Source organism: Pan troglodytes, chromosome 10 (assembly GCF_028858775.2).
Source record: "Pan troglodytes isolate AG18354 chromosome 10, NHGRI_mPanTro3-v2.0_pri, whole genome shotgun sequence".
NCBI classification, from domain to species: domain Eukaryota; kingdom Metazoa; phylum Chordata; class Mammalia; order Primates; family Hominidae; genus Pan; species Pan troglodytes.
Genome location: NC_072408.2, coordinates 16,079,870 through 16,092,048, shown reverse-complemented (window position 1 = coordinate 16,092,048; position 12,179 = coordinate 16,079,870). Strand labels below are relative to the sequence as shown.

The following is a 12,179-nucleotide window of genomic DNA, read 5'->3' as shown; positions in this document are numbered from 1 at the left end:
ACTATATTTAGTCCTTGAAATGTGGAAAACATGATCATTTTGAAAAGCATCTGAGCCGGGCTCAGTGGCTCACACCTGTAATCCCAGCATTTTGGGAGGCTGAGGCAGGCAGATTATTTGAGTTTAGGAGTTCAAGACAAGCCTGGGCAAAAATGTGAGACCCTGTCTCTACAAAAAATACAAAGATTAGCTGGGCATGGTGGCTTGCACCTGTGGTCCCAGCTACTTGGGAAGCTGAGGTTCTAGGACTGTTAATTACCTTCCTCTCTTATGATTATACAGAACAGGAGGCATCCTTCCCGTTTGATTTCAGACCAACAATCCTAGAACTGCTTTCTAAACAAGGTGAACAATTTACCTTGTGTGAGAGAAGGCAGTGTGGGTGTAGGTTTATTGTGCGGAGTGTGCTTGTTAATAATGAGGCTAGAAAGGAGGCAGGCAAACAAACAAACAAAAAAAAATTCTGCTCATTTCAATTTTTGCCCCAGCAAGAACCTTCAGCTCAGTTCTCAGAGGTGAGAGTTCTAACACAGAAAGCACCCAGAAAGGGCACTGAGGTCTGAGAAGCAAGGAAGTGACCCAGGTTGTTTGCCTCTGGTCGGAAAGGGAAACTACCCCTGCTTCCACTCTGACAGCAGACAAGTTAGTCAACCCACTCAATTGCATTTTTGGCCCATTCCCCATTTCCAACATGAACAGTTCCTCCCCTCCAGCCCAATGCCACTCTAGGCAGTCACCAAGAGGTAAGATTTCTGAAATCAAAACTTGAATTAACCAACAAAGGAACATCAGTTCTAGAATGGATTGTAACAGGGATTTTTGTCTTTCTTCTCTGCTGTATCCCCAAGATCTATATTATATATTCTGTGGTTTTGGCACATAGTAATTGCTCAGTAAAGCTGTGTTGAGTTACTTGATAAAAAGTAAGTCAGTAGAAATAACTTAAATGCTCAACATTAATGTCATTGGTTAAGTAGCAATGCATAGAACTAAATAATATGCTATTAAAAAGTTTATTTGTAAAGTCAAGGATATGGAAAAATATTTGATACATACATATCTTTTTGAGATAGGTTCTCACTCTATCACCAAGGCTGGAGGGTAGTGGCAAGACCATAGCTCACTGCAGCCTCCAACTCCCAGGCTCAAGCAATCTTCCAGCCTCAGGCTCCCAAGCAGCTGGGACTACAGGTGTGCACCACCAAGCCCAGCTGATTTTTTTTTTGAAAGAAGGGGTCTCACTATGTTGCCCAGGCTAGTCTTGAATTCCTGACCTCAAGTGATCCTCCTGCCCCGGAATCCCAAAGTGCTGGGATTACGGGCATGAACCACAGTGTGGGACTGATACATTTTTGAAAAAAGGAAACAACATATATTCATGAAGGAAATACACACCCTCCTGGTGAGTTTATGTATGATTTTTGTTTTGTTGTTTTCTGTGTTATCTGATGACAAATTACTTTCATTTTCAGGAAGAAAAAAATTTAAATTTTTTTTTTATTGGGGCAACATCCAACCCAGATATGATTACTACCTAGCCTGAACTGAATGTATTACTAATAAACAAAGAAATGCAGAATGGCATACAGTAGGTACAGCGTAGTGCTTGAGAGCATGGATTATGGAGACTATTTAAATACTGGCTCCACAACTTAATAGCTTGGGACCCACGGTGTTACTTAGCTTCTATCTGCTTTAATTTACTCATCTGTAAACTTGGGATAAGATACTTCCTCATAAGGTTGGTGTGAAGACCAAGTGAATTAACTATCGTTTAAAGCACTTACAAAAGTGCCGGGCACCACCGAGATATGCATCCGTTAGCTTTTATTATTATTAGACTCAAAACACTGTAGTAGTTCTAACGAGATGGGTAAGAATCAAAAATCCAGGCACCTGCATAGAGCCAGAGAGGCACACATAGAAGCAACGTAAGAGTGGAAGCGGAATGAAAACGTGCTAAAGCCAGGTACAAGCCACAAGCGAGGGTCCACAGGAAGAAATTGTTAATTCTGAAGAGAGTGAATGCAGGAAGTTACAGGAAAAATAACATTTGAACAGAGTTTAAGAATGAGCAGGACTTCAACAAGTGGCTAGTAAGACATAAGGAACCTACAAAAGATCTTAGCAAAGGCGCAAAGATTACCATCGTATTGCTCGTTTCTTCCTACTTTGCAGAAGTAACCTCTGGCGAACAGAGGTGGTTGCAGAGCATGCTTATCAAGCAAAATACCACGAAGCAGTAAGGAACGACAGAGATAACAGTAACAATAATAATTCACCCCAAGGTACTCAACTGGAAAAAGGAAATACAGAGGAGAGGTGTTGTTAAGAAAGCCAGGACGCACATCACGGCCCCGTCGCTGCACTACTCTCGTCTAGCGGTCAACAGTGGAGTCGAGACTCGAAGCTTCCACGCGGCGGAACAGCGTCCCTCTCAGGCGGCGAACGGGCTAGGGAAGCGCCTGGAGGAGACCTAGCGTGAGAACTACAACTCCCGCGGAGCCCGAGGGCGAGCTGCCTGCGTAACTTCCGCTTCCGCCACCTGCCCCTCGCACCCTCTTCACTCGAACCCTACCCGGGAGCGGTCAGGCGCGTGACCCCGCGTGACCGGGGTGCGCGGGCCGAGAGGCCCTGGAAGCGGGACTCTGGGACCCCATTGAAAGAAAGGCAACCAGAAAAGGCGAAACGACAACCTCGATAGTGATTGGAGCTGATGGAACGAGGGCGGAGCTAAAGTCCCAGAATACTGGCCAATCAGAGTTTAAGATTATCAGGGAGCCCGGGAAGGGGAAAGGGGCGAAATGGTTCTATGGTCACATGCCGCGGGGTCTGGTGGGAGGAGCGGTTGCCCAGCGGCCTCTTGGCGCTTCCTGTTTCCGGTTCCCAGAGTGGGGCACAGCGAGGCGCTAGGGGGAACGCTGGCCTCTGAAACTAGCTCTGGGACCGGGGTCTGCGGCCGGCCCCTAGCTGGCCCCGTCTCCCATCCCCAGAAGGGTATTCACTGGGGATTCTGAGCTTTGGCTACTCCAGTTTCCCACGACACGTGAGTGTGAGGGGCGTGGAGGAGGAGGCGGGCTGGGTTGCGCTCACACTTAAGCGTCTGTGACAGGAGCCGGAATCGCAGTCTCCCTTGACCATGGTTCTAGCCAAAGATCTGGCTGAGGAGCCCTAAGGGTAGAATGGAGGCGGAGGCGTGAGAGCGGAGAGTCACGGAGTTCCGAAAGGTGTGAGGGAGAAAGGGCTTCCAAGACCAGAGAGGGGATTTACGATATTTAGAAAGCAGGGAAAGGAAAATACCCCAAGTATGGAGTCCGTTGGAGGTGTTCGTGGATTTATTTGTAGGAGGAATTTTGGCCTGCATCACGGTGGGAGGTCAAGTGGCATCATTTGGAGAGGGTATGGCTACAAGCGCTTGGAAAGTCGGGACACTAGACAGAGCGAGAATTTCTGGCACCCTGGGAGAGGTTTGAGGGGGATGCGACTGTGGTGTGGATAAGAATGGCTGATGGACGGATTATCTTGTGTTCCTCGTTGTGGGGAGCTTCCGCTCTTGGGACATAGCCGCTACTTCTCTGAGGCTCCTCTCTTGAGTTCTTTCAGCATTAGGCCTTTTAGCCAATTGAGGCTGCTTTTCTAAACATGTAGGCTGCTGGAGAAAAAGGGATAAGGACTGCTACATCAGAAAGGAGCCAGCGGGAAGACAGTAGAAATTCCACTGGTAAATGGCCATGGCTGTCTTAACAGATGGGGAAGTGAGTGCTACAGAGGCCCAGTGGTGTAAGCTGCTTCCCAGTTGCTGGCTTAGTCGTTGGCCACCCTAATAAAGGATAATTTTTAGCATTGCCAAATAAAATAGATCTGCCGTTAGAGAATAAGAAAATTGAAAGATTTTTCAAGATCATAAAATCCTGCTCCTTATTTCCAAAGTATATAGACAAACTCTTGTACCTTGAGAATCTAATGTAGCATATTAAAAGGGGGCTACCCGGCCCTTCCATTTCATTCTCTTCCTGATTGTTGCACCCCTATAAGTTTTCCAGCAGTTATCTTTATGCCACGAATCGTCTAAATTGCCCCAGTAACTTCACACACATTTAATATTTGTGTAATGTACAGCAAGTAATTTAACAAGTAATTCTGTAAAGCATCAGTTTTCTCATCTTTGAAGTATGAAAAATTATACCTATTTTCTGGGTTGTGAAGATGAATGAACATAATCTAGGGAAAACATTTAGCGCATATGCCACTGAATTAAAGAGAAGCAGCTTAAATTTAAAGACAAGCCTTAAGCAGGAAAGAAGAATACAGTATAAATTTATTATCCTAACTTTTTGAATAATAAGCAAATGAAAGATAGTTCAACTCAGCTAATGGCTGAGGTGTTTAACCTTTCATCCCTTCCTAATTTTGTGAGATTCCTTGTTCTAATTTAGGAAAAGAAATCAACTGACAGTTTTTAATTAGGTCCTGAGAGACTGGAAAGGAAAATGGCAGGCTAAGTCAGTCTAGAAGAAGGAGTCTCCTATTTCTTTTTAGTGAGTCAGCTGGTCAAGTTGTGTGTTGAGCAGTGGGTTAACTTAGGGAAGGTGGGAGTTGGAGGTCTGAGTTCTTTATTTCACCTCCTATTCAGTCAACTGTGTGAGGAATCACTTCCCCTTCACTTCTTAGTAGAAAAAAAAAAAAACCACAGTTTTGGCTGTCTACTCTCATCTCCAAAAAATTGTTATGCGCATAGTGGAAATATACATGTAGTGGTTAAACACAGACCATGAGCTCTGGAGCTAGACTCTCTGGCTCACTCCACTAGCTGTGTCTCAGTTTTCTTACTGGTAAAATAGCAACAATAATTGTATTTACTCATAAGGTTGTGAGGATTAATTAGTTAATTAATATATGTTAAGTGCTTTGAACAGCACCTGGCCCAAGGCAGTAGTCTATTGTTTCCTGCTGTTGTGTGGTTTCAGTGCATTAAATGTGTTATGAGGGCCTTGGACCTCTTGGTTAGCTATGATTATTCTATGGAAACTACCATAATATTACAGTAGAGAATTGATGTTTGGGGTACAGGAAGTCAGGTAGACAATTTCCCGGAATTTTTTGCTTTAGTGGGGTGTGGGAAATAGAAGGTCAGATGTTAGGTTGTTTAGGGGAATGGGGAAAGTGCATTCACGGCCAAGGTTGGAGCTTCCATTTTCCCATCTTCAAACTCATTAGTACCCATGAAAATTCTGCCTGTTTCAAGTTTTATATTTTAAAAATGAGGTGGAGTAAGTGGACCCGCATGAAAAAGAACTAGAGAACTTTAAAGAATATTCAAACCGAAGTCCAGACTTGCAGCGTTTTTTGTAAGTGAGAAAAGTTTAGAAGAGTTAAATCAGGAAATTGTCCGTGATACTCTTGGAATAAACAAGTAGCAATGGCCTGAGGGATCATTAACAGATACCAGAGTAAAGTGTTTTGCAAGGGTAAGTCAGTCTGTCCTGGGTATGAAGATGGATAAGAGAAAAGAAAATGTTAGGTTTTGGTGGGGTTTTTTTGCCAAAACCACAATGACCTTTGCACCAGTCTAGTAAGTTTGGGAAAGAGATCTGTCTGTGTGTTTTCATTCCTAGAGCAGTACAAGCAGCAGGTGAATTGAATTTACTCAATTGTAAAGTGGCTTGGTGATCCCCAATTTGTTGTCATTGATTTGTAGTGTAAAAGACAACTGTACTTATTGGAAGTCTAGAAACCCTTGAGATTTGTGACCTGTAGAGGCTGAAGAGGTTTCAGAAGACTACGTCAAGCCATCAAACAGTAAAGAGGCAAGGATGGCTCCACCCAAGCTGTCATCATTCTTTTTTAAGTTCTTTCATTTCCCTCTTCCCAACTTTGTAGTTTGTTCTCAAAGACTCACCTATACATTAGACTAAAAGTTATATATAAATGAATTTTCTGCTGCAGATGCTCTTGTTACAGAGATATTAAAATGTACTATGTGTTGCATATGCCAGAGAATCTTGTACTTTCTGGATAATTAAAATACCATCGATTTATTACACATTCATACGCTTTATCTCTTTCCTCTCTCTCCTGATCCTACCTGCCCTCCCCAACACACACTCTCTCCCAAAGGATGTTCCCTTTCTACAGCTGCTGGAGGACTGGACTGCTACTACTACTCCTGGCTGTGGCAGTGAGAGAATCCTGGCAGACAGAAGAAAAAACTTGCGACTTGGTAGGAGAAAAGGGTAAAGAGTCAGAGAAAGAGTTGGCTCTAGTGAAGAGGCTGAAACCACTGTTTAATAAAAGGTAAATGAGAAGAACCTTAAAGAGCTTGAGAAAATATTTATGTTAAAGTCTTTTCTTCTTACTGATTTTATTTCATAATGTGCTGTCTATTATGACATAGAGCAAATTCTCAGCCCAGTTTTTAGTTGCTGTGTGCAGTTTTCTCATCTTTCACAGAAGTGTAGCTATTTCCAAGACTGGATCCAAGAGACCAGCTTGTAGAAATTTAAGGATTATTTGACACCTACATATAATAGGACTTTAGAAATATCAGATAAACATATTTAGGCCAACACATGTCATTATAAGTGTCAGGAACCTTCAGATATATAAATCTGAAGTTGGTCCCTAAGAAACGAGACTATCCGATGAACATGGGCCCTTATTCATTGGAACATGGTTACTAACAGGCATTCTAAAAATAACTAGAATATTGAGCTATCAAGATAGCTCAAGTGTGTTTTAATAATTCATCATCAGCAATAAGGATGGTCTGTCAAGGTTATGAGTATCTTAAAATTAAACAAATATTCACTCAGCCATGACCTCAAATAAGTAAATCGAGCATGTTGTTTGTTTTGTTTTAATTAAGGAAAGGGATGCTGTTATTCCTGAGGCTGATAGCTAGTAACTCTCCTCTTCTTTCTTCCCACTTCTCTTTACAGCTTTGAGAGCACTGTGGGCCAGGGTTCAGACACATACATCTACATCTTCAGGGTGTGCCGGGAAGCTGGCAACCACACTTCTGGGGCAGGCCTGGTGCAAATCAACAAAAGTAATGGGAAGGAGACAGTGGTAGGGAGACTCAACGAGACTCACATCTTCAACGGAAGTAAGAAAACTCCCCTTCCTACCATCGATTGACTAACTGATCCCAAGTCAATCCCTCTGACAATCCTGTATGTCTTGGCCTTTTCTAGTGTCTTCAGCATATCATACGTGTGGTTCGGCACACCTGAGACTGTAATATACCACAGGATGCCTAATTCCTCTGTAAGCTCCTCTGTAAGCCACAGCTCAGGACAGTTGTGCATTAAAATCAGTGAAAAACTTATGCAAAATGAAGACTCTAGCCAGAATTGTTTTGTTTTGTTTTGAGACGGAGTCTCTCTCTGTCACCCAGCCTGGAGTGCAGTGGCACAATCTCGGCTCACTGCAACCTCAGCCTCTTGGGTTCAAGCGATTCTCCAGCCTCAGCCTCCTGAGTAGCTGGGACTACAGGTGTGTGCCATCATGCCCAGCTAATTTTTGTATTTTTAGCAGAGACAGGGTTTCACAATGTTGGCCATGATGGTCTCGATCTTTGACCTCGTGATCTGCCCACCTCGGCCTCCCAAGGTGCTGGGATTACAGGCATGAACCACCGCGCCCAGCCAACTCTAGCCAGAATTCTGTAGCCTAGAGTCCTTTTATTCACCCAAATACTTTTAATGAGTTTCACACTAGACTTAAAAATACCAACCACCACCACCACCACTTTTCATCAAATTAATCAAAGTTTACCAGTTAAATTTTAAGAGCTCAAACTTTTTTTTGCAAACTACTCAGTCTGCAAAACTTTACCCACTGATTTTTGTGCTATGGTGGTGATATTTCTTAAAAGTCATATTGCTGGAGAGGACCATGTAAGCACCTATGGTCCAATTCCCTCCCATACAGATAAATAAGTTATACAAGGTAGCTATTTACTCCTGGTAAATAATACAATAAAAAAGTAACAAAAGGGTTTGGGGCTGGGGGTCATGTGACCAGGTTCTCCTCCTGTTTCCTAATCCTGTGACTGGAAAGTCATATCACCTTTTGACCTTGTTTTGTCATATGCAAAACTAGGAGCAGAATCTTTACCTTATTCACCTCACAATTACTGAATCAAATGATATTTTGCAAAAGAACTGAACACAGTAAATACTAAAGAAGAGATATGCATTCCAATCTTAAATATCCACTCTGAATTTATCTGGGGCTAAGTTGAAATCTTAGATGGGCTTACCCCTGCTGCTCAGCAATTGTATGGAACCTCTTTTTTTGCTTTTAGAAGGTATTCAGAAAATGAATCAGTGTTAAGGTATGGATCATAATTGGTTTTGCATTGTCAGTTGCCTACCTTTCATGTTAAAAATTAAGATTATTCTTAAATGAATATCTGATTCTTGTCTTAAGGGAACACAAGTCTTTGTAAGCAAACAAGTTTAGCTTGGCATTTCTGGTATACCAAGTTCGTACTGATGAGGGTTGTTTAGTTATAACCAATTGCAATGAATTACGCATTTCTACTCTGCCATACCACCCAGATCTGCCTCTGCTTTTCCCCCACCCCATAGCTCCATTTTCCTTGTCCCTCCTCAGGTAATTGGATCATGCTGATCTATAAAGGGGGTGATGAATATGACAACCACTGTGGCAAGGAGCAGCGTCGTGCAGTGGTGATGATCTCCTGCAATCGACACACCCTAGCGGTGAGGCACCCTGTGTTGTATAAGCCGAGGGAGGAGATTGAAAGGACTGACCTGAGGTTGGGGAGAATATCCAGAGGGAACACGATACGTTGGGATGGACATTAGAAAACTAGGAGCTCAGTTTCTGTCTGTGTCAGACACGCATCTTCCATGGAAAATAGGCTGCTGAACCAGGAAGGAGCAGATGTTTTTTGGGTTTTTTATTTTGTTGGACAGGAGTCAAAACACTTAACCACCTGAATGTGTTATGCCATCTCATCATCAGGACAATTTTAACCCTGTGTCTGAGGAGCGTGGCAAAGTCCAAGATTGTTTCTACCTCTTTGAGATGGATAGCAGCCTGGCCTGTTCACCAGAGATCTCCCACCTCAGTGTGGGTTCTATCTTACTTGTCACGTGAGTATGCCTTCCTTTATCAGAACAGACCTTCCTTCCTTTTGTTTTTAAGGTCAGTAACTATATGGTGGTACATAAGCACAAATTGTATGTGTGTACGTTATGCTGTAATTGATGGGGATAACTTTTTAAATCCTCTGGCTATAAAATAATTCTGCCAGGACACAGGGCTCACGCCTGTAATCCCAGCACTTTGGGAAGCCAAGGCAGATGGATCACCTAAGGTCAGGAGTTTGAGACCAGCCTGACCAACATGATGAAACTCCGTCTCTACTAAAAATACAAAATTAGCCAGCACAGTGGCACATGCCTGTAATCCCAGCTACTTGGGAGGCTGAGGCAGTAGAATCACTTGAACCTGGGAGGTGGAGGTTGCAGTGAGCTGAGGTCGCACCATTGCACTCCAGCCTGGGCAACAAGGGCAAAACTCCGTCTAAAAAAAAAAAAAAAAAAAAAAATTCTGACTGCAAGTTTTTGAAAAATGAGATTTAATGTTTAGTTGCCAGTATAGATTTGCATTTGGAGGTGCTTTTTTCCCCTACTGGAGGACTAGGCAATTTTTATATTATTTCATTAGATTATGAGAACTTCTAGAGAAATGGAATCATATACTTAATGGTGATTATTCTTGGCCATAGAATCACACGCTGTCACATTTTGTCTGGACCTTTGCTTCTCTTGGACTGACAGCACTCTAACTGGTTTTCTAAGAGTTACCAGCCCCCTTTTTCATTTAGTATCACTACGCATTTTTCCTTTTCAGGGAATGTATCTTAGGAAACAGCTGACAATAAATGCAGAGGTTATCCTATCTGAGTTTTTACTATTTCCCAGTTCTTAAGTATAGATCTCTCTCTCTCTACAGGTTTGCATCACTGGTTGCTGTTTATGTTGTTGGGGGGTTCCTATACCAGCGACTGGTAGTGGGAGCCAAAGGAATGGAGCAGTTTCCCCACTTAGCCTTCTGGCAGGATCTTGGCAATCTGGTAGCAGTAAGTAACAGGGCAGCTGGTTGAATTTGTAGCCTGCAAACAAGGTTGGGTGACCAACCATCCTCGTTTGCTCACACTGAGGGGGTTCCTGGGACACAGGACATTGAGTGCTAAAACCACAAAAGTCCCAGCAAACAAGACAGTTGCCCTAGTACAAAAGTAGTAAGTGGCACAGCATCCATTTCTGGCCTTGGTAAGACATTGCTGAAAGAGCAACACTGTTGACCAGATGGGCTCTTCTAAATCTGATTTAGCTTTTAAGAGGGCCTGGGTGGGAAGAAGGTGAGGCCTAATAAGAAGAAACTTTTTCTCCTGTTGCCCCAAATTGAATTTAGGCTGATTGTCAGATCTTTTAGGTTTTCTCATTATCCCTATAGAAAACCAATTCTTGCCACATTCCTAGACCATAAGTACACTTTCTCATATCCTCAAGTTGGATGCTGCGAATTATTTCCTTCTTTTTTTTCCCCCTACAGGATGGCTGTGACTTTGTCTGCCGTTCTAAACCTCGAAATGTGCCTGCAGCATATCGTGGTGTGGGGGATGACCAGCTGGGGGAGGAGTCAGAAGAAAGGGATGACCATTTATTACCAATGTAGATTGCACTTTATATGTCCAGCCTCTTCCTCAGTCCCCCAAACCAAAGCTACACAGCCAGATTTCTCAAGCAGTCTCAACTCCAGTCCCTCATCTCACCCTTACTATTGCTCTTGCTTTCCAGTTTGCTTTTGATTTGCATCTTCTCACTAGTAAAACTGCCTTCCCTTTGTTCCTTATTTTCTGTTTTTTTTCTCTAGAGAGGTACAGTTGTAAGTCAGAGTTCATATAATAGAGCCTGTGAAAACAGAGGCTTTTGCATTGTCTCTTGACATCAGAAGTTACAATAGGCATATGGGCAAAATGGTGTAGCAGGCTCACTGGCCGTTTGTTTTTTAAACACATTTTCACAAGTTTTTGAGACACTGGATTTCTTTAATTAAAAAAAAAAATGCCAAGAAACATTATTTATACAGGGTTGATTGCTTTCATGTTGTTATTCTGTACCCTATAGTAGCCTCCATGAGAATCTGGTATTTCTTGCTGCTTGGAACTACTTTGCAGTGATTACTTGGTTGCAGTCCAAGTACTCTCGTTTAGTCTGAGCCTGGAGATGTTCTAGACTTGCTTCTCCCACCTCTGGGATTAGGACAGGAAAAATGTGAAATTTCCCAATTACAGGATTATACGGTACCATCACATCATTTGTGGAAATTGGGGTGACTGTATAGCTGGGATTGGGCTAAGGATTGTGGTCTTATCTGTCCACATACAGCCAAAATGCCTATCCAGAAATCCAGTTCGTTGGAAAGGAAAATTGGTACTCCTGTGCCACAGGGGTTCCAGAAAAGGGAAGTCACTTTACCTTGCGGTGGTGGGATCCTGATGTCTTTCATCCATTTGTAGTAAAAGCTGGTAAAGCTTTTCTGACTCCTGGTTCCCTACCAGTATTTCTAAACATGTCGCACTTTCTCCACAGGCATGTGGTTTTGACCTTTTTTTCAATCTTCTAGAAAGGGAACGGAAGCAGAAGTGGGACATCGAGGGCTCTGCTGTCCTCTGCGCTGGGTGTGGAATGCTGCTGCACCTGTCCCTTCTGCTGGCTCAGGGAAGTGTCTTCTTGCCCACATTTCTGTGGGGAAAGGTTTTTAATCCTCTGATGCTTCCATCTTCCTGTTTAGGCCATGTGCCCAGAAACCTGGACTGATCTTTCTTTAATAGTGAACCCCTGGGCCACTGAAGAGTAACATGGCTCCACTGGACACAAAAGAGGGATGGAATCAACAGGCAGGGGGCCTTTTATAAGCCTTAGGAAAAGAAAATGAAACTATTTCATCTTTGGACTTTTCAATACTATTGGAGTGATTTTTTTCTTTCTAAACAGGGAAAATAATGTTACAAAAGCATCTTTTTTGTTATTTGTTTGCATCCCTCCCCCACACCCTGGTGTTTTAAAATGAAGAAAAAAAACCATCACTTTTTGTACAAAAACTCTTAATGATTAAAAAACAAACAAAACATATTG

The 12,179-nt window shown here is 42.8% G+C and overlaps 2 protein-coding genes across 6 annotated transcripts in view; one reads left to right on the top strand and one right to left on the bottom strand.

The window, feature by feature from the left end:
• LOC134806924 (killer cell lectin like receptor G1) overlaps nucleotides 1-2,435 on the bottom strand; it is a 114,053-nt gene extending 111,618 nt beyond the window's left edge. The window contains exon 1 of one of the 2 annotated variants that reach the window (XM_063786294.1): nucleotides 2,349-2,435. The gene's annotated coding sequence lies outside the window, so the exon portion shown is untranslated. Of the gene's footprint in view, nucleotides 1-2,297 lie in introns of both variants that reach the window. The other variant, XM_063786293.1, reaches the window with a different exon arrangement.
• Nucleotides 2,436-2,818: 383 nt separating this feature from the next.
• Nucleotides 2,819-12,174, top strand: M6PR (mannose-6-phosphate receptor, cation dependent). Of its 4 annotated transcripts, none has more exons than XM_009424793.5 (8): nucleotides 2,819-3,046; nucleotides 5,699-5,807; nucleotides 6,118-6,294; nucleotides 6,939-7,105; nucleotides 8,620-8,729; nucleotides 8,995-9,125; nucleotides 9,991-10,117; nucleotides 10,594-12,174. In XM_009424793.5, the coding sequence occupies exons 3-8, from the start codon at nucleotides 6,119-6,121 to the stop codon at nucleotides 10,714-10,716; spliced, it is 834 nt and encodes a 277-aa protein (XP_009423068.1). In that variant the 5' UTR covers nucleotides 2,819-3,046; nucleotides 5,699-5,807; nucleotide 6,118; the 3' UTR covers nucleotides 10,717-12,174. The 4 variants fall into 4 exon arrangements, with proteins under 4 accessions (XP_009423068.1, XP_001138077.1, XP_009423069.1 ...); XM_054663049.2 differs by having other exon boundaries at nucleotides 2,965-3,227; XM_001138077.7 differs by lacking the exon at nucleotides 5,699-5,807.
• The last annotated feature ends 5 nt before the right edge of the window (nucleotides 12,175-12,179 follow it).